Genomic DNA, 19,855 nt, shown 5'->3' with positions numbered 1-19,855 from the left:
CCTGTCCACATCATCAGGGGAAACAGGATCGAACTCAGTCCAGATAACATGCTCAGGACCGTCCGATTCCTCCACGTCAGACTCCACCCAGTCAGAGTCCAAACCGGCCCGGATCTGAGCGATTTTGTCCGTCAGATGATGACTAAACTCCTCGGCCCGTCCTTGCAAGGGATCCCCCCTCACCTCCTGGTTAAGAAGAGAGCGAGTCACCCTAAACAAGGCGGCCGGGCGATTATCTGCGGATCTACATATCTATTTTTTTTCCCCACGCATAGGAGCAATCTAGCTTTAAGGTGAAGCCACCCTGGACATCAAGGCTCAGGGCTGGTCCCAGGAAGGGCATTCCCGGAAAAGAATGGGGGCAGCTTGCCAGGACGGGTTGAAAGAAAGCGAGGAGGTTTCATTATACTTTGGAGCTCCTGCCAGCCTCACCCGACCGATTTTGAAACAGCCAGCCCGAAGCTTTCGGCGGCACCGGTTGGGCGGCGAAGGCGGTTTATCCCAGGCTAGAAGCAAACCGAGTTAAACCAGTCAAAAGTCTCTCAAATCCCCTTTTGCACGCCTTGCAAGGACAAGGTTGGGAGGGGGACAACTTTCGCTCCCTGGGCTGGAAACGCGCCGGCTTCGCTCTGCTGTAGCACAAACTTCCACCCGGCTCAGTCCAGGGCTTTTTTTGGGGGGGGGGGGGCGAGGGAACTGGGGGCGAAGGGCTGCGAAGCCGGCGGGGGTTCCCCCTCCCCACCTCCACCCCAAGCCAAGGGGGGGGGGTCCTGGGGAGGGCCGGCCCGGCCTTCTCTCAGCGCTCTGCAAAGTGGGGAGGGGTCCCCGCTGGAGGGATTCTCAATAAAACCGGGATCCTAAGTAAGAGCCCCCCCTAACCCCCATAGCGTGCCTGCAGCAGAGACCCCCCCCTCCAGTCGCGGGCCGAGAGCAGGAATCTGGCCCTTTGGGAGCCGGGGGGGGGAGGTGGGAGAAAAGAAACCTGGGGGGGGAGGAGAGAGTTGACTTAAGACTTAGTAACGTGTTTTTTTTCTTCCTTTCTCTATCACTTTCTCTCTTGTCCTGTCCCCCCTCCCCCCTCCCTTTTGCTCCTCCTCTGCCCCCTTTCTCTCCCCCCCCTCCTCTTTGCTGGGATCCCCTCCTTTCCTCACTCTTCTTTCCTGGGGGACCCTCCCCCGGCGCCCCTTTCTCTCCGGGATCCCGTCCCCTTCCCCAAATTGCCCCTCCTTCCTCGCTTCCTTCCTCCTCCTCCTCTTCCTCCTGGCCGGGCTTCCTCGCCCCGCCTTCCTCCTCCTCCTCCTCCTCCTCCTCCTCCTCCCGTGCCCCTTCCCCCAACTCCCCTCCCCTCCTTTCCTTCCCGGCTCCCCCCTCCCTCCCTCCCTGGCTCTCCTCTGCCCCCTCCCTCCTTTCCCCCAACCTCCCCGCAGGCGGAGCTTCCCCGGCAGGAGGCGGGGCCTGCGGACGCCCCGCCCCCGCGCGGCCCCCCCCCCCCGCCATGGGTCGGAAGCGCTGCGTGGGGGGAGACGGCTCCAAGATGGCGGCGGGCTGCTGCGGGGTGAAGAAGCAGAAGCTCTCCAGCTCCCCTCCGTCGGGCTCGGCCGGCCCGGGCGGCGGCGGCGGCGGCCAGGGGGGGGTCTCCCGCTGCGGCGAGCCGGGGGCGCTGCCGGGGGGGCTGGCCGGGGGCGGCCCGCGGCTGAACGGCCTGGGGGGTCTGGCGGGGGGCTCCCCCGGCTGCGCCCTCTCGCCGCCGCCGCGCCCGCCCGGCTGCGGAGGGGCCCCCGGCGCCGGCCTCTCGGGCCCCGCCGCGCTGCTGGGCTCCCCCGGCGCCGGGCCCGGCGGCTGCAGGAAGATGGTGGTGTCGGCCGAGATGTGCTGCTTCTGCTTCGACGTGCTCTACTGTCACCTCTACGGCTACCAGCCCCCGCGCAGCCCCCGCTTCACCAACGACCCCTAGTAAGTGCTCCGCGCGCCTCCCCCCTCCCCATTTGGCCGGGCTCGGCGAGGGCGCCGCGTTGGGGAAGCGCGCCGAGGGGTCCCTGCCCCCCCTCCCCCCGCGGTGCTGCTGGGCTCCCCCACCCAGAGACCCCCGCGGGGGGGGGAAAGTGGGAGAAGCCCCCGCGCCAGCCCCCCCCCGGCGCTCTCTGCCCCCTCCTGGGTGGGGGGCTTCCCCCGGGTCCCCCCATCTTTGGCTCCGTGCCAGGCTGGGTTTCTTTGCCCCCCCCCCACTGCCCCCCTTGCTCTTTTGGGGCGGCCCCCTCCCAGAGACCCCGGGGGGGGAAGTGGGAGAAACCCCCGCGCCAGCCCCCCCCCTGCTCTCTGCCCCAGGAGCCAGGCTGGCCCCCCTCCTGGGTGGGGGGCTTCCCCCGGGTCCCCCCATTTTGGGCTCCGTGCCAGGCTATGTTTCTTTGCCCCCCCCCCACTAGCCCCCTTGCTCTTTTGGGGCGGCCCCCTCCCAGCTCCGGCTGGACCTTTGGGGGCATTTGGTGGGGCCGCTCCCTTGCCCTGCCACGAGTCCTGTTTTTTTGGGGGGGACGGTGGTCTCCTGGTAGCCCAGCAACATCTAGGTCACAAGTGCCTGTGGTTCTTCTGCGCCAGGGGTGTCCCCCCCCAAAAAAAAAGTCCCGTTCAGACGGTCCCAATGGTTGCCTTTCTTGCTGTGCTGTGATGATTTTCCAGGATAGGATTTTTTTTAAAGAAAAAAACTAGAAATAAATATCTCATTCTAGGGATTTCCTAGTGGTCTCCTCTCTGCGGCCCGGCTTAGCTTTTCAAGTTGAGCCCAAGTTGGCAAGGGAATTTTCCACAGTTATATTCCCAGCAAGCAATATATCTGGTTAGGAGACCCGCACCCTTTCCTGGCTTTTCTGCTTAGCATCTGGTTTTTCTCCACCTTTGGCTGCCTTGTCTGTGTCGCTTGGCATAGAATGAATGGGGGTCCCTTTAGCTGCCATTCATACATTTTTACCGGTTCCTCTGGCCCTTTTTGCACAGCCCCGCGGCAACCCTGGTGTGTAACGTTTGTGCTTCGAGTTGTCCCGATCTCTCGGGAGTCTCTTCCCTGCAGATGATCGGCGGGCCACGAGGTTGGGGGATATGGTATTTATATATGCTCCTGCTGGCTTCACCAAATTTGGGGGAATGTGATTAATTGCTTGATTCTAGTTATTCCTCTGACAGGGAATGCTGCCCGGACAGTTTCAAAACTTGTTTTTCACTACATGATCTCAGGGTTAGGAATTGAGACCTAAAACCAGCATTGTGTGAGTGAGTGTGTGTGTGTGTGTGTGTTTGTGTTGGAGTAATTGTAGTGGAAAGTTGAAAAGGATATGAAAAAAGGAAGGCACCCCTTTGCCTGCTTACTATTCTCCCTGCCCCCCCCCATTTCACTGTGACATCTCTACTCTTTTGGCAAATACTTAATTAGTACAAGTAGTCCTCTCCTTACAACAGTTCATTTAATGACCCATTCAAAGTTACAGTGGCACTGGAAAAAGTGACTGGTGACCATTTTTCACACTTAACGACCGCTGCAGCATCCTTGCGGTCACGTAATCAAAATGCAGATGCTTGGCAACTGGTTCATATTTATGATGGTTGCAGCATCCCGGGGTGATCCCCTTTTGCGACCGTCTGACCAGCAAAGTCAAAGGGGAAGCCAGATTCACTTAACCACGTTACTAACTTAAAACTGCAATGATTCATTTAACAGCTGTGGATAGAGAGGTTGTAAAATGGGGCAAAACTCACTTAACAACTGTCTCCCTTAGCAGCCTAAATTTTGGGGCTCAATTGTCACAAGTTGAAGACTACCTATATTAGGATTTACAGGTAGTCCTCGACTTATGACCATTCATTTATCAATAGTTCAAAGTTGCAGTGGCTTCGGGGAAAAGTGCTTTATGACCTGTCCTCGCACTTACGACCTGTGACCATGTGATCGTAATTTGGGAATTTGGCAACTGTCCCATATTTACATCGGTTGTAGCGTTCTGTGGTCACGTGATTGCCACTGGCAACTTCCCAGCCAGTTTCCGTCAAGCAATCTCAGTTGAGGAAGCCAGATTCACTTAACAGTGTATTTTTCTTAACAGCTGCAGTAAAAATTGTCACAAAATTAATGAATCACGGGACAGGTAATCCTCAATTTTACAACCACAATTGGGAGTGGAATTTCTATCCTAAATCAGTCCAGTCATGTGATGACTCACTTTATGACCGGACTGACAGGAAGGAAATTCCGGTTAATTCCCAGTTGTGATCGTAAAGTCAAGGACTTCCTATCCTGTGATTCATAAATGCCTTACTACTAGCAAGGGTGTTGGCCTGCTCTGAACCATGTTTATAATAGTTTCATGTATCTGTATTTTTAATTCTATATTATTCATCCTGTGCCTTTTCCAGGGCAGAGTTTACTCTTAGCATAATGCAAGAACAAGCCAACAATAACAATGCTGATTTCTTATATTCTCCTGTGGAACCACCAAAGGTGGGGTATATGATTTCTTCAGTGTATTCTGCTCACAACTAAAAGTTAATTAGAGACCCAGGGCACGCGGGGGGGGGGAGGGTGGGAATGGCTAGAAGTTAAATTTGTAAACCGGATGGGAGATGGGGATAAAAAATACACTCTCTCAAGTTGACTTCTGATGACCTTGTGTCCATGGACCCTTTCTTGACTACAACATGGAAATGGTTTTCTCTTGTGTTGTCTTTTGGGCCTCTGGCAGGGTGGGTCCAAGTTAGTCTCCTAGAAATGGAGGTATAACTGGTGAGAAAGCCATGCCTCGCATTCCCACATATTCCTAACCCAAAATATGACCTTCCTGCATGTCAGTGGTTGAACACAGTTCTTCCTTCAGCCACTCAGCTACGCATCCCCTAACCATAAATGAACACTTAGAGGTGGAACAAGAAGTAGTCAAAGACATGGGTCAAGTACGGTCCCAACAGCCTGTCCATATTAAGAGGTGATTTAACATCTAATTTTGTGTCTTCAGGGGTAGGCAACCTTGCCTCTTTTATGACTCCTGGACTTCAACTCCCAGAATTCCTGAGCCAGCCATGCTGAGGCGAGTTTCCAAGCTGAGCCATGCTGGCTCAGGAATTCTGGGAGGTGAAGTCCACAAGTCATGAAGGGGCCAAGGTTGCCTACCCCTGGTCTAGGTAATCTTCAGTCTCAGACCCATATATTATGCATTACAGCAGATTGGTCTGTGGAGGTTAGGAGAACATAAAGAGTGCCTGGACTATCCTGACCAGGAGAGCCAGAGCTTAATTAAAGAAAAGTTTTCTCTTTTATATAAATGATATAAATGGATTCTGACAGTCACAGGCTCCTTGGAAGGCTGATTTAAGAGCACCCTTGTCATCAAGACCAAGCAATTCCAGAAAATGAATTTTCACAGCTAGAAAAGGTGGTACACCTCCTCTAAAGTAGATCTACTGATATCAACGTGGCATGTGACAACCAACCACTTCTTGGAAACTAAATTATCAGAATAGTTGCTCTAAACCAGAAGCGGGAGAGTGCTTCTTCTCATTTTTCCTAAATTTGTTGATAGCTTTTGTCAGAAGTCTTTTTATATTGTTTTGCTTGTAGATGCTATGCTGTCTTGTAAAAAGTCACTCCTAGGCTGTGTAGTAAATTGAACAGTTCTTTCTGGTTACGAAACCTGAACATAATAATCTTTGAGCCAGTCGGGACCATCTCAAATGTTCAAAATTTGTGACTGAATTCCCATGGGAAGCGCTATAAATTTGACCATTAAAAAAAAAGATCTGGTAAGGAATGGCAACAATCCAAACATTGGTGTAAGAATTGGCATCCCTTGGACAACTGCCTTATAACAGGAGGGACTAAGGATGAAAGGATTGCATCTTACCTAGCTTTTAAATTTGCACTAAAAAAGATGGAAGTAAATTAGGCATAAACATCCAATCTGGAGGAAGACATTTATTCTGAATTACTCTAACCTGCGTGCTTGTGATCTTTGCATAGGAATGGCAACAACCCAAACATTGGTGTAAAGATTTCCTGAAAATTGCTGATTTATTGGATTACAACTTTTTTTGCTTATCTTTACCTTACCTTTTACTGGTTTTATTGGTTTAAATATTCTTCTCTTGGCTTGTGAACAGTTTGTTGTGTAACTGTAAAAATTGTGAGATTTAAGCCCTGATTTTTTAAAAAGTGCTTGGATAGGTTAAAGTGTTTGCCTTATTATTAATGCCATGAAAGTATTTTCTCATAATATAGTTTCCTTTTGTGCAGTTAGATACACTGACCATTTATGTCTAATGAACGAATACAGGTATACGCATCTGTGAGTGTTTAACGGTGCAGTTTTACAAAGCTAAAAGGATATATCTACCAGTTTACTGGTGTTTACTATATTCACTGTGTTCCTTGGTTCTGACAGAAAGATACATGATTTTCTGTATACTGGCACATAGATTCCAGGGGTGTGCAGTTTTTTTTAATTCAGTTCCAAAAGTTGTTTCAGAATCCTTGGGAAGCGTGAATGTATCACCAAGCTATGAGAAAAGACACAGCTGCTTTAAAGAGTTGCACAGCGGTCCAATGTTGTCTTGTGATTTCCAAAACACCTTTTGAAATGGAACACATAGGGCAGTGCAGCTCTACGATTACTAGATTCTGCTTCCATGCATCACTTCTTATGAGGATAAACGGTTTCCACCAGCATATAGGTTAGGGATACAATCCAGATAATGTAAATATAATAATTATCCCTTGGACAACTGCCTCGTAACAGGAGGGAATAAGGATGATAGAATTGCATCTTAACCTAGCTTTTAAATTTGCACTAAAAAAGATGAAAGTAAATTAGGCATAAACATTCAATCTGGAGGAAGACATTTATTCCGAATTACTCTAATCTGCGTGCTTGTGATCTTCGCATAGCCTACAAAATTTCAGCTTCCGTATTGCAGCGATTCTTATGCATCACCTTTCTTTTATCACTTCTCCCACATGGGAGCCCTATTTTAATATTCAGCATTTTTCCTCCCCTGTGCATTAGTTGCCTTATCCTAATCCAGCTTATTGACCTCATTGCTGATGCTCCCTCATGTGCCAGGCTGAGCACATTAGATTGGTTTCCTGTAACAGTGAACTCAAAATGGAAGGCACACAGCCGTTGGAACAAAAGGTGTCGGAGAAGATAAGGGAGATTCCATCCTGAGGTATAAACATTTTTTAAATGTATTGACGGCAAAAAATTTTTTTTTTTTAATAAAAGGAAGGCCATCCAGTAGCTTTGAAAAACTGAGCATTAGGATGTGGAGAGGTGGTACATACTCCTTTCTGGAGATTGTCAGCTGTTTGGGAGGTTCCCACCTGCTACGGAATGAAGTTGTGGGCCCATGTCTTGTGGCTGTGTCACTTGGAAGATACAGCTGGTAGATCCGCCCTGAATGCCTTGCATTTATCCTGCGGTTCTGTGAGTTGATTCTTTCACCAGAGACACACACACACACACACACCCCGTTCCTCAGGCTGCCTCTGTGGTTGAAGCAGATGACCGCTCGCCAGGGAATTTACTGGGTCCTCCAATTTCTACATTTTTAGAAGAGTTGACGGAGCCCAACGGGGCTAGTCCGCTGCGTGGCTACAAGCTTGACATGGCTGTCCCCTTTCGTCAGAGCTCCTCCGGGGATACCTCCTCTCCAAGCACATTTCAGCATAGGCTGCAATTCCATAGGAATTGGAAGGGGGGGAAAAAAACCTAACACAGGTAGTCCTCGACTTAACGATTAACCATTGGGCCCAAAGTTTCTGTTGCTAAGTGAACCATTTGTTAAGTGATTTCTCCCCCCCCCCATTTTACGACCTTTCTTGCCACAGTTGTTAAGTGAATGGCTGCAGTTCTTAAGTTGGTAACACGGTTGTTAAGTCAATCTGGCGTCCCCGTGGACTTTGCTTGTCAGAAGGTCACAACAGGGAGACCGCGTGACCCCGGGACCAGTGGTGGGATTCAAATAGGGGAACAACCGGTTCTCTGTGTGGATGCCACTTCCAGAAGTCCATTCTGGGCCCGGGCAACAAAAAATTAGCTAGCTGTTCTGCCGAAGTGGTGCAAACCGGCTGAATCCCCCCACTGCCCGGGACCCTGTGACCGTCATAAATATGAACCAGTTGCCAAGCATCAGAATTTTGATCACGTGACCAAGGGGAGCTGCAAGGGTCATCCGTGTGAAAAATGGTCGTACGTTCACTTTTTTCAGTGCCGTTGCAACTTTGAACGGTCGCTAAATGAACTGTTGTAAGTTGTTAATAAGAGAACCAGTTTGGTCTAATAGTGAAGGCGCCAGGCTAGAAAGGAAGAAACCATGAGTTCAAGTCCCACCTTAGCCATGAAAGCTGCCTGGGTAAACCTGGGCCAATCACTTTGTCTCAGCCTAGCTCACTGCACAGGGTTGTTTGTTCTGGAGAAAATAGGAAGAAAGAGCATTAGATACGTTGGCCATCTTGAGTTGTTTATAAACATACGGTAATAAACCGTTCTTTATATGTTTTAGTCTCCAGTCCCCTAATCATCTTTATTGCTCTTCTCTGTACTCTTTCTAGAGTCTCATCATCTTTTTTACATCATGGTGACCAAAACTGGATGCAGTATTCCTGTTCTGTACCAGCCTGCTACCGGCCTTGCAGAAAGGCAACCCCTGTACAAACGGCAGAGGCTGGAATACGTCTGCCAAATTTATTACACAAACAAACAACAAAACATGAAACAAGATACCGGAGCTTTGATCCTCTATCGGAGCGGTTGCTTTCAGCAAACCAGCCCTCCCCCAAACACTCCCTTTATAAGAGTTCAGGGCGTGGCCTCTCTTTGCCTCCTTCCGAGAAGTCCCACAGCCTTTCTCTGCTTGCTCCTACTTGACTGCCTCCTGCGTCGGGCGTCCTTGAACAGGGCCAGCTGTGGGTCATCTTCATCCACACTGTCAGGCTCACACAGCTGGGTCTCCACCAAGTAAGAGGGGCCTGGCTGGGGGCTCTGCGGAGCCTCCAAGCCATCATCAGCAAGTTCTTCTTCAACACCCCCCTCCTCCCCCTCATCTGAGTCATCCGAGTCATCCGACCCAACTGCCGAACCCACAGGCTGACCCTGAATCACAACAATTCCAAGCGTGGCCTTACCAAGGCATTGTAAAGTGGTATTAGTACTTCACGCGATCTTGATTCTATCCCTCTGTTAATTCAGCCTAGCACTGTGTTGGCTTTTTTGACAGCTGCAGCACACGGCTGGCTCCTATTTAAGTGATTGCCCTCCAGGACTCCAAGATCCCTCTCACAGTACTATTGAGCAAGGTACCACCCTATACTATACCTGTGCATTTGGTTTTTCTTGCCTAAATGTAGACCCTACTTTTTCACCACTGAATTTCATTTTGTTAGCTAGTGCCCAGTGTTCAAGTCTGGCAAGATCCTTCTGTATCTTAAGCCTAACTTCTGGAACGTTCGATGTTCCGGCCAGCTTGATGTCATTTGCAAATTTGATGAAGTCCCCATCTATCCCCTCATCCAAATCTTTGATGAACAAACAAAGAAAATCGAGTTGCCATTTGAAAAAAACACCTTTGGGACAACCAAGAACTGGATGAATGAGAATCTCTATAGACTTAAGGATAGTTTCTTCTTGTTTTCTTGCAAGTTAGGTAACGTCATCAGTTGTTAGTCTTCTACTCGGAGAGCACCAAGGACTCTCATTTCAACCCTGACCTACAATCTCCTTTAAAAAAAAAAGTAGTGTCCCAGTTTTCACTAAAAACTTAATTGAACCTTTTGTCAGCATGTGAATGGGAAGATTTCGGCCGACACAGATTTGCTAAATTCAAGCAAAACAATGAATCTTTTTACAAATATCAAGCTTCTCCAGATCGTATTTATTTTGATTTTAAATTGGTGGTTTAGGAGCCATCTTAATTGACCATTTGCATCCAAGAACGGAGAGGGGCGTAACTGCCTTTTTAATCTGAATGGCCAGGTATTTTGGAAGCCTCTCACTGTTGCATTTTTGTAAGGGTTTTCATAAGGTTTTGGAAGGACTCACTTGATTTTGCAAAACTGGAAAAGGAGATTATAAATGCTTTTTAAAAAAGGAGAGCACATAAAAAGACGCGTCTAAACTACAACAGACAGCTTATTAGAAAGTATGAAACTTAAGAGCTTTTCATAATTGATTTTTTTTTCATTTAACAAAGGAATTTAGACACTGAGTTGTATCAAAATACATCCAGGTAAAATGATTATTCAAGAAGTCACGCTACTTGCAAATGATTTGCAGGCACAAATTGCAGAGAGTGATAATTTTATGAAACTGAGATTTACAAGTCCTATTGCAGCAGAACAATTGCAATTGGAATAGTGATGCCTGATACTCGGGAATGAAAAGTCGAGTTTTGGTAGAGATGAGTGTAAAATGAACAAGGGAAAGGGATGCTTTGACAGTCTGCAGTGTGTCTTCCTTTATCCTTTGTAGCATCTTCCTTTTAGGTGTTCTCTGAACACCCAGAGAAATTCTTTCCTAAAATAATGGTGAGGTCATGTGGTGAAACAACCCAACTGATGTTTCTCCATTGATGATTTCAAAACAGCTTTGATCGTTATCTCAAGTATTTTGTGAGACGATTACTTTACGCTAATGATTAGCTTGTCCCTTAGCCTACTCACATTATTATTTTTATAACAAGTTTTATTGATTTTTTAATATTTGCATATACCGTAGATGTATTTGTGAAACAATATAGTGGTTGGGTAGTTAAAATAAAAAATAACCAGTTGTAAATAGTTCAGGTTACATTAACAGAGTTGCCCTCTCTAATTCCCTTAGTGATTACATAGTCAAAATAAACAAGTTAGTATATTTCTAGTTATAGCCCAGTCAATCAATAAAATTCAAGATACATTTTCACTGATACCTGTCAATATCCTGTTTTTAAATTTTATCTAATTGCAATAGGATATTTTAGAATAACCTATAGTATATAGAAGAAAGCTTAATTTTGGGTAACCGACAATTCCCTATTTCAATAAAGAATAGTTCTTTTGTCTACAAAACTTATGTTGGTCATTACAAAACATTCTTATGTTTTACCATTAAAGTCTAGTTTTCATCTTAAAATTCCAGATTCTATATTATAGTTCAAAAATAGCCACTGAATATTCTATAAATCATCTTAACCGTACATCAATTATTAACATACTATCTTTTGATGTATCATTCCAAATTCTATAATATGATTCGGAGTTATATTTCCTTTACAGATCTAAAAGCTAAATGTAAAATCAGTGATTTTTGTTGTTTTTTTGAGATTCCCCTTGATCCATAGAAAGATATTTTTATAGTCTATCTTTAGGAATCCCAAAAAAGAAACAAGTTCAATTTTTTAAATCTAACTATTGTCTTCCTTTTGTGCCAATCATGCTTCGCTCTTGGTATCTTTAAGTTCTCAAATGTGTCTTCCTTTCTTCCTGTACCCCTTATTTGAATCCAGGGAGCATATCCAAATGTCAGTTTTGCAAGGAAGATGTCCCCTTTGTAATCACTGTATTTTTGCTTTGATAGTTCAGGTTTTGGTGGTTGATATAATATAAAGGTAAAGGTAAAGGTTCCCCCGCACTTGCGTGCTAGTCGTTTCCGACTCTAGGGGCCGGTGCTCATCTCCGTTTCAAAGCCGAAGAGCCAGCGCTTGTCCGAGGACGTCTCTGTGGTCATGTGGCCGGCATGACTAGACGCCAAAGGCGCACGGAACGCTGTTACCTTCCCACCGTAGTGGTCCCTATTTTTCTACTTGCATTTTTACGTGCTTTCGAACTGCTAGGTTGGCAGAAGCTGGGACGAGTAACAGGCGCTCACTCTGTTACGCGGCACTCGGGATTCGACCCGCCAAACTGCCGACCTTCTGATCGACAAGCTCAGCGTCCTAACCCACTGAGCCACCGCGTCCCTTCTGATATAATATAGTTGTCATTAAATCAGTTAAGTCTTTTTGAACTTCCAATTCTATCTGGGTTAGGTAGAAAGTAGTAGCTGGTATTATGGTTGTCATTTGATTAATTGAATTCTCAATATAGTATATTTGGAGGCCTTTAGTGTCTTCACTCTTGATGTTGCTTTGTTCGGGTGCTGTTATTTTTTGGCTTGTAAGTTTTGTAGTTACCATTAAAGTTTGGACTTTAAGTTTTTCTGTAGGTTGCTTTTGTTGTTCTTTAAAATCTCTTATTTTGATGTTAGTTTCCACTTCTATTTGGTTTTGGGTTATCTTTTCCTCATTTAAATTCAGAGTTTGATTTGGTGGCTTTGTCAGATTTTTCTTGCAGTTTGGCTTTAATTTGCTCTGTTCTCTGGCATTTGGATGCCAGCATTCAAAGCAGTTCTGATGAAAACATAGAACATAGAATAACAAGAGTTGGAAGGGACCTTGGAGGTCATTTAGTTCAGGGGTCCCCAACCCCCCGGCCTCTGGACCGGTACTGGGCCATGGCATGTCAGCAACTGGTCTGCACAAACAAGCAAAGTCCCATCTGTGGGATGCAGGCAGCACACAAAACCACACACTCTCCGGTCCGTGAAAAAACTTTCTCCATGGAACTGGTGCCCAAAAGGTTAGGGATCTCGTTCAACTCCTGCTCAGGCATGAGAGTCTATCATTCTAGACAAGTGGCTCTCTAGACAGTCTCTTTTTGAAAGCCTCCATTGAAGGAGAACCCACAACTTCTGAAGGCAAGGCGTTCCACTGATTGATTGTTATAAGTTGTAAAAAAGCTAATCATGATACAGACAAGTCACCGGCACGTTCTATTTTGCAACTGTTGAGTGCCGCGCAAAAATAAGTCTCATACAACTAGTCAATTGTCCAAATGGGAGCTCTCTAATTCAGTTCAAGGTAGGAAAATTACTCATAGGGCTGGGCAGCCTTCTCCACCCAAGGCTTTCTGGATTGTTGGCTTACCATTCCCATAATAATCCGTCTGATTGTTTGAGTTTTTGTGGGGATTGTGTCTCATCACATCCAAAGGGCCCTCAGTGGAAAAAGGCTCGGCTTCTCTGGAGTCTCCCTTCTCCATTTTCTGTGTAGCATAACTAGGACTTTCTCACTGTGTCAGAATCTGCTAAACAATTAGCAGGATTTCCCTTCAAATCAGAACCGGAAACCCACTTGAATTAGTAATTTCTGATTCTATTTAGAAGGGGATTTTGTGCTTGTAGTTTTTTAACATGTCAGTCATTTGAATTTGGCGTTTTAGAAGAGCAGGTTTCTGTTTGCAAGAATTGAGTATTTGCCTAGCCTCGTGAAAAGAAGGACTAGGAGAGACAGGATAGTAGTGTTTTAATATCTGAGGGGCTGCCACAAACAAGAGGAGGTCAGTCTATTTTCCAAAGCACCAGAAGGCAAGACAAGAAGCAATGGGTGGAAACTAAACAAGGAGAAAAGCAACCAAGAATTAAGGAGAAATTTCTTGACAGTGGGAATAATTAACCAGTGGAACGGCTTGCCTCCAGAAGTTGTGGTTGCCTCCATCACTGGAGGCTTTTAAAAAGAGACTGGACAGTCGGTTGTCTGAAATGGTATATAGGGTCTCCTGATTTGGAGGGGGGGGTTGGAATAGAAGACCTCCAAGGTCCCTTCCAACTCCGTTATTTTATGTTCTGTGTTTCTAACTATTGTATCTGTTTCCTATTCCTTGATGCGCTATTTGCAGGCCAAGTATTATGATTTGTTAGTTTTTCGTACATCCTTCCTTTCCTCCAGTTGCTCAAAGTGTCTTGCATGTTGATCACTCTCCATTTTTAAACCCAGCAAATTTATAAGATAGGTTAGACTCTTGACTGGCATCCGAAGAGTTTCATTGATTGAAAATGGATTTAAACTTGAATTTTCCCAGTCCTAATCCAACAGTTTAATTACTAGGTTTTCTGTCTACCAGGGTTTCAACAATGGCTCATGATACAGGAAAAATATACAACAGCCAGAATTATAAAAGCTATCTAATATTCTTCACGGAGAAAATCTATGTCGTCACTATGAGTCAAAAATGACTTGATGGCACATAACCAATCTAATACTGTAGATCAATCTTCTCAAACTGAGGGCCACCCGGACATGTTAGAATATCATTCCCAACAGTCCTAGAGAATAATTGCAGAGAGATTGAGAAAATATAAACTTAAAAAGAGTCTTGCATTTGTAGGTGATGTTTTCTCCTTCTCCTTTGCAAGTTGAGAAATACTCCTTGTAACATTGAATATTTGAAACACCCGAGGGAAGAAGTAATGCAATTCTTTCCCCCACACACACACATATTTTGCTCTTAAACATTAAGACGATTTGCAGAATTGCCCTGATTTGCTTTTCACCATTTTGCACACAAAATTGGTAATGCTTTAAAAAAAAAGTGGAATCTTTTAAGCGCCTCCGGAACGCTGTGTATGAAAGAGATAACAGCGTGGCGCTCAGCAAGGGTTCCTCCTGCGAGGATCATCAATGAATGGATTTTGGCAATGAGAACCAAGAGGAGGGAGGATCAGAAAGTTACTGAACAAACAATGCCAACTCTTCCTTGAATTTGCTTTTTTTTTTTTTTGCTCCCCCCCTTTGGAATAATACGTGGGAAGAAGTGAAATGAGTTGCTACCAAATTCATGGCTATTCACCCGCAGATGCAAAGCGGAAGCCTTGAAAAATAACTAAAGAGTCCCATGGCAGAGGAACATCACACCAATGATGCAAATTAGTTGGAGTAATCCAATGTTGATTTTGGCTTGTGGTGGAAGAGAGATTACTTGAAATCTTCTTGGCTGGAGTTTGAGAAGACCTCTTGAGTACCCAAGTGGACAGTTGGTGGAAGAGATTGCAAAGAGCGGGGTGCGGGTGGGGTGGAGTGGGGTTGCTGGAAGGCACAGCAGTTTTTGATGTCACCAGTTTTTGATGTCACCAAAAAGGAGGAGGGAATGCCCGATTGGAATTATATTTGGAAGTTTCCATCCTGCAATGATTTGAACCTTTCTAGACGGGCAGTTCCATAAAAGATATCGAGGGAAGCTAGTTCGCATGGGGAACAGGATATCAGATCCTCTTGTGTGAGCTAATTCAAATCTGCTCAACCTAGTTCTAAATAATCAGATTTGATCAATCTATCATGCTCGCTCCTGGAATCCTGAGATTTAATCACAGTAGCATGTCTTGGTCGGTTACCCCAGATGTAACAAGGTGGGCTGTGAAACATCAAGTGATTCTCTCTCTCTCTCTCTCTCTCTCTCTCTCTCTCTCTCTCTCTCTCTCTCTCTCTCTCTCTCATGACTTTGCGTTTCGGGAATTTGGGACCTACTAATAGGAAGGTTTTAATTCTTGTTTTTGAAATAATTTTTGTTACAGACGTTTTTTAATGGAACAAAAACACAGATTTTGGATTGAAGGGAAGAGGAATAGAGAAAAGTCACAAGAAAGCGAAAAAGAAATAGGAAAGAAAGGGAAAAAACAATAAAGACGTGACTTCCGTTCTCCTTTACATTTATGTTTATATTTTACCCTCTCCCTCTCTCCAAGCTTCTACCCTAATTCTCCTTTGTCTTCCGTGGTTTGCTTCTTTTTCTGAAGCCTTTAGCCAAACGGTATTTGCTTTATACTTTCTGAAATCAAAACTGTTCGGTGGTGGGGCTCTGATCTGCTTTAGGGTTTTACGAATGGGAAGATAAGGGCCCAGTTAACTGAATAAGTAGCTAAATGAATCAATAAAGCCATTTCTCCCTCCATTCAATTGTTGACTTGCAAGCAGGCTCCACCCATTGCATGTCCCTGCTGCATTTTTTAATTACTGGACCTCCATTTATTTGATTATCTCCAGACTGGGTTACACCCAAAGAGGAACGACAGCAGATGCAAATCTTGCTTCAAGACTTAAGCAAAGATTAAATTGGAAAGCGGCATTAGTGGTCATACCTTTCTAAGCAGCAATTAAGAATTAACGCTTCTCCCCCCCCCACACACACACACACCGCCCTTCTCTTTGCGAGATTTTCCCAGGGCTGCCTTCATGAAAGTGCTAAAGCCCAAGGGTTCAGCCAGCCTTGGGCGAGAGAGGGTAATTTTGTGGCCGAGACATCCGACTGGAGCCTAAGACACCTAGCTTGCTTTTATCTCTGTCTGTCTGTCTCTGGCAGAGCCCTTTTGGATGATTTATGCTGAACGGTGCTGATGAATTTCTCCATAGCAGCCATTCATTACCTGCTTTATTTCCTTTCTTCTTTGTGTCCCAACTGCTGTATTTTTAAGGCAGTTTTATGCTGCAGCTAGCTAGTTCGCTTTTCTCTCCCTCTCCTTTTCGCTCTCCCCTTCCCCCTTTCCTTCTTCTTTCCCTTTCTCCCTTTCCCTCTCTCCTCTCTCTCTCCTTTCCCCCCTTTCCCTGCCCTCTCCCTTTCTGTCCCTCTCTCTTTCCCTTCTTCCTCTCCCTTCTTCTTCCCTCCTTTCTCCTCCCATCCCATCCCCTCCTCTCCTCCTTCCTCTCCTCTCTTTTCTTCCCATCCCATCGTCGTGATTCCCTTCTGTGCTTCTTCATTCCAAAACGAGACTGAAGAATTGAAGTTGACATTTCCTTCCTGGAATAAAAACCAACCATCTCAAGTCAACGATTGTAACCTGTTGGCCTATGAAGGTTAATCATAGGTCATACAAACCCCCACGAGGGTGTTCATTACTCATGGTAGCTCCACTCTCTGGGTTTTCTTCAAAAACCAAGTGTAGGTATCTTTCCTAAAACAAAATCTTAACATCTTTTTAAAAGATGCTGTTATAATTTACAGTGTGGCTATTGGTGGAAAACCATTTGGAAACGGATTGTATTGAAAAAAAGTTGCAAGCTACTTTCTGAACAAATTGTCAAATGCCTATGGAGATTATCGGCCATCCAGGTCCTGGTCATCCCAAAGGTGCTTTTTTCAAGAGGCAACTGGACTTTCTTTGTTTTTTTCTTTGAAGATGTTTCACTTCTCATCCAAGAAGCTTCTTCAGCTCTGCCTGGATGGTAGGGAATGGAAAGATTTATATTCCTTGCAGAGAGCTGGTCATTTGCATTCTTTTAGGGAGTTGTTGAGGCCACTTGGAAGTTTACCTGTGTCCTCAGGGTCACCTGAGTGGTGCAAATGGGGGTGTGGAGCCTTCTTGGCTGCAGGATGTGTTCTGCCTGATGTCCCTTTACTATTGAAGATGGGGGGGGTCAGGCTGTTGGGGATGAGTCTGTGTTGTGTGAATCTCAAACCAAAACACAAATGGCTCTTATAGTCTGCAGTGTTTTCTGGAAATCCATTCATTCTCCCTCATCATTCGAAGGTGCATGGCTAAATGTCTACGGAGGTTCTCAGTCATCCAGGTCATGGTTGTCCCAAAGGTGCTTTTTCAATTGTCAAATGTGTAATTGTCAAATTTCTACAGGTAGTCGACCACTCGCTCAATCCCCACTCAGAGTTACAATGGATCCAAAGTTTTATCCTGTCCTCAGTTACAGCTGCCACATCACTCCTATGGTCACATTTTGGGCACTTGGCAACTGGCTTGTATTTATGGGTGTTGGTGAATCCCGTGGTCACGCGGTTGCATTTTGTGACCTTTTTTTGGCTTTTTCCTTGGATAAGCTGGATTTGGACTTGAAGACCCTGTGATTCACCTAACGACTGTGTGGCTTGCTTAATGAGCATCGTAGAAACAGTCATAAAACCAAGTCCAGTCATTATAGTGGCTTGTCTTATGATTGCAACACTTTATGACTAAATCTAAGCTCAATTGTGGTCATAGGTGAAGGACCACCTCTACAGGACCCTCCTGAAAAGAAATTGCTTAGTCTGCAGAAGTGCTGAGTTATGCAGAAGTTCCTGGGTGGAGACCCAGAACTCCATACATTTTTCTCACCTCAGCTTTGTCCAGTAAGTTGTATGTTGGGCTTAACACGTTTAATTTTGGTCACCACTCTACAAATAATAAGTTGGGACCTTGGAAAAAGTTCAGAGAAGAGCAACTAAAATGATCAAAGGCCTGGAGACTAAAACATATGAAGAACGGCTGCACGACTTGGGTTTGGCTAGTCTAAAGAAAAGAAGAAATAGGGTGACATGATAGCAGTGTTCCAGTATCTGAGGGGCTGCCACAAAGAAGAGGGAGGTCACGTTATTCTCCAAAGCACCAGAGAGCAGGACAAGAAACAAGGGTTGGAAAGTGATCAAAGAGAGAAGCAACCTGGAATTAAGGAGAAGCTTCCTGACAGTGAGGATAATTAACCAATGAACAGCTTGCCTCCAGAAATCATAGGTGCTCCATCAATGGAGATTTTTAAGAAGAGGCTAGACAGTCACTTGTCTGAGATGGTATAGGTCAGGGGTAGGCAACCTCGGCTCTTTGATGACTCGTGGACTTCAACTCCCAGAATTCCTGAGTCAGCATATCTGGCTCAGGATTTCTGGGAGTTGAAGTCCATGAGTCATCAAAGAGCCGAGGTTGCCTACCCCTGGTATAGGTTCTCCTGCTTAAGTGGGGGGGGGGGCTGGACTAGAAGACGTCCAAGGTCTCTTCCAGCTCTATTCTATTCTATTCCTGGGACACATGTATTTTATCTGTATTCATGACATATCCACAAAGTCGTCTTTAGCTCCGTACTGTACCTGTGTGCCCATCTTTGCATTTTCTTTATTTATGATGGAATTCTATTAATGTACGTGGAAGAAATAAAAATTGTCCTCGAGGGAGAGAACAAAACCTCATTTGGAGATACATTTGGAGATATATTCAACCATAATAATGTTGTCTTAAACACACCTGCTCTCTTACACCATATGCGAACCTAGCAATTACGATTTGTTTAATAACAAAAGTTTATTGAACAAATAGTCACACATTCGATTAGAGGGTCGTTCCTTGAGGATGGGCTTCAGCACAAGTCCGAAAGCTCGGAAGACTAAACATTTGGTCCCGGTGACCGACCCAGGTTGGATCCTGCAGCATTATCCTGGGACACGTATAATTTGCCTTCATTCATAATGATAGTTTAGCATTACGGCCGGACAATAGCTAATGAATAAAGGTAGAAGCTCCTGTCCCGAAGGTGATTTTTCAAGAGGCAACTGGACTTTCTTTGTTTTTCCTTGCCGATGTTTCACTTCTCATCCAAGAAGCTTTTTCGGTTCTGGTTCAGTTCAGTTCTCAGAACTGAAGAAGCTTCTTAGATGAGAAGTGAAACGTCTTCAAGGAGAAAGAAAGAAAGTCCAGCTGCCTCTTGAAGAAGCACCTTTGGAACAACCATGGCCTGGTTGACTGAGAAGTTCCATAGACAGGTAGAAGCTCCTAGATTTTGTTTTTTTGGTCATGCTCTGAAGACATGCCATTTGTTGTAATTGTTGACTGAGTTGCTAGGTAAACCCCAGAATGTTGTATTCAGAATTGGCTTGCTACAATTCCTGGATGTGGAGTGGCTGCAGTTTTGAGTAATCAGTTGAGGTCAGAAAGTGAAATTTATCATGAACTTACCAAGTACCTTGGCTCCAGGCTTGAGAATTTTAAGTTTTGTTGGTTTTTTTAAAAAAAAAATTGGCAAGAAGAGTTTTGCGGCCAGGCAGTTGTGTTCCAAGTTGATTGGTTCTCGTGTGTTTGCTGGGTAGTTTGTGTGTTCTTGTTTTCTTAATAATATAACTGCTTCCATTCTTGTTTTCCCACCTCCATTGTTCATAATATAGAGAATGAAAAGTTAATCTTCTGTTTATTTGGCCTGACAGCCACGTCCCCATTACATTTCAAGCAGAAGAGTGTTTTAACCTTCCCGCTGATGTATTCCTGAGATTTATCTGTCATAA

The 19,855-nt window shown here is 45.2% G+C and overlaps 1 protein-coding gene across 1 annotated transcript in view; it reads left to right on the top strand.

Moving 5' to 3' along the window:
• Positions 1 to 1,495: 1,495 nt before the first annotated feature.
• AMMECR1 (AMMECR nuclear protein 1) overlaps positions 1,496 to 19,855 on the top strand; it is a gene marked incomplete at its 5' end in the record, with an annotated part of 83,211 nt that continues 64,851 nt past the window's right edge. Inside the window, one exon of the mRNA XM_081336701.1 lies at positions 1,496 to 1,953. Within this exon, the coding sequence (XP_081192827.1) occupies positions 1,496 to 1,953 (458 nt within the window). The remainder of the gene's footprint in view (positions 1,954 to 19,855) is intronic.

Source organism: Vipera berus (genome assembly GCF_964194415.1).
Source record: "Vipera berus genome assembly, chromosome: 11".
NCBI lineage: Eukaryota > Metazoa > Chordata > Lepidosauria > Squamata > Viperidae > Vipera > Vipera berus.
Note: the sequence above shows the minus strand (reverse complement) of the source record. Positions and strands in the feature narration are given on the sequence as shown.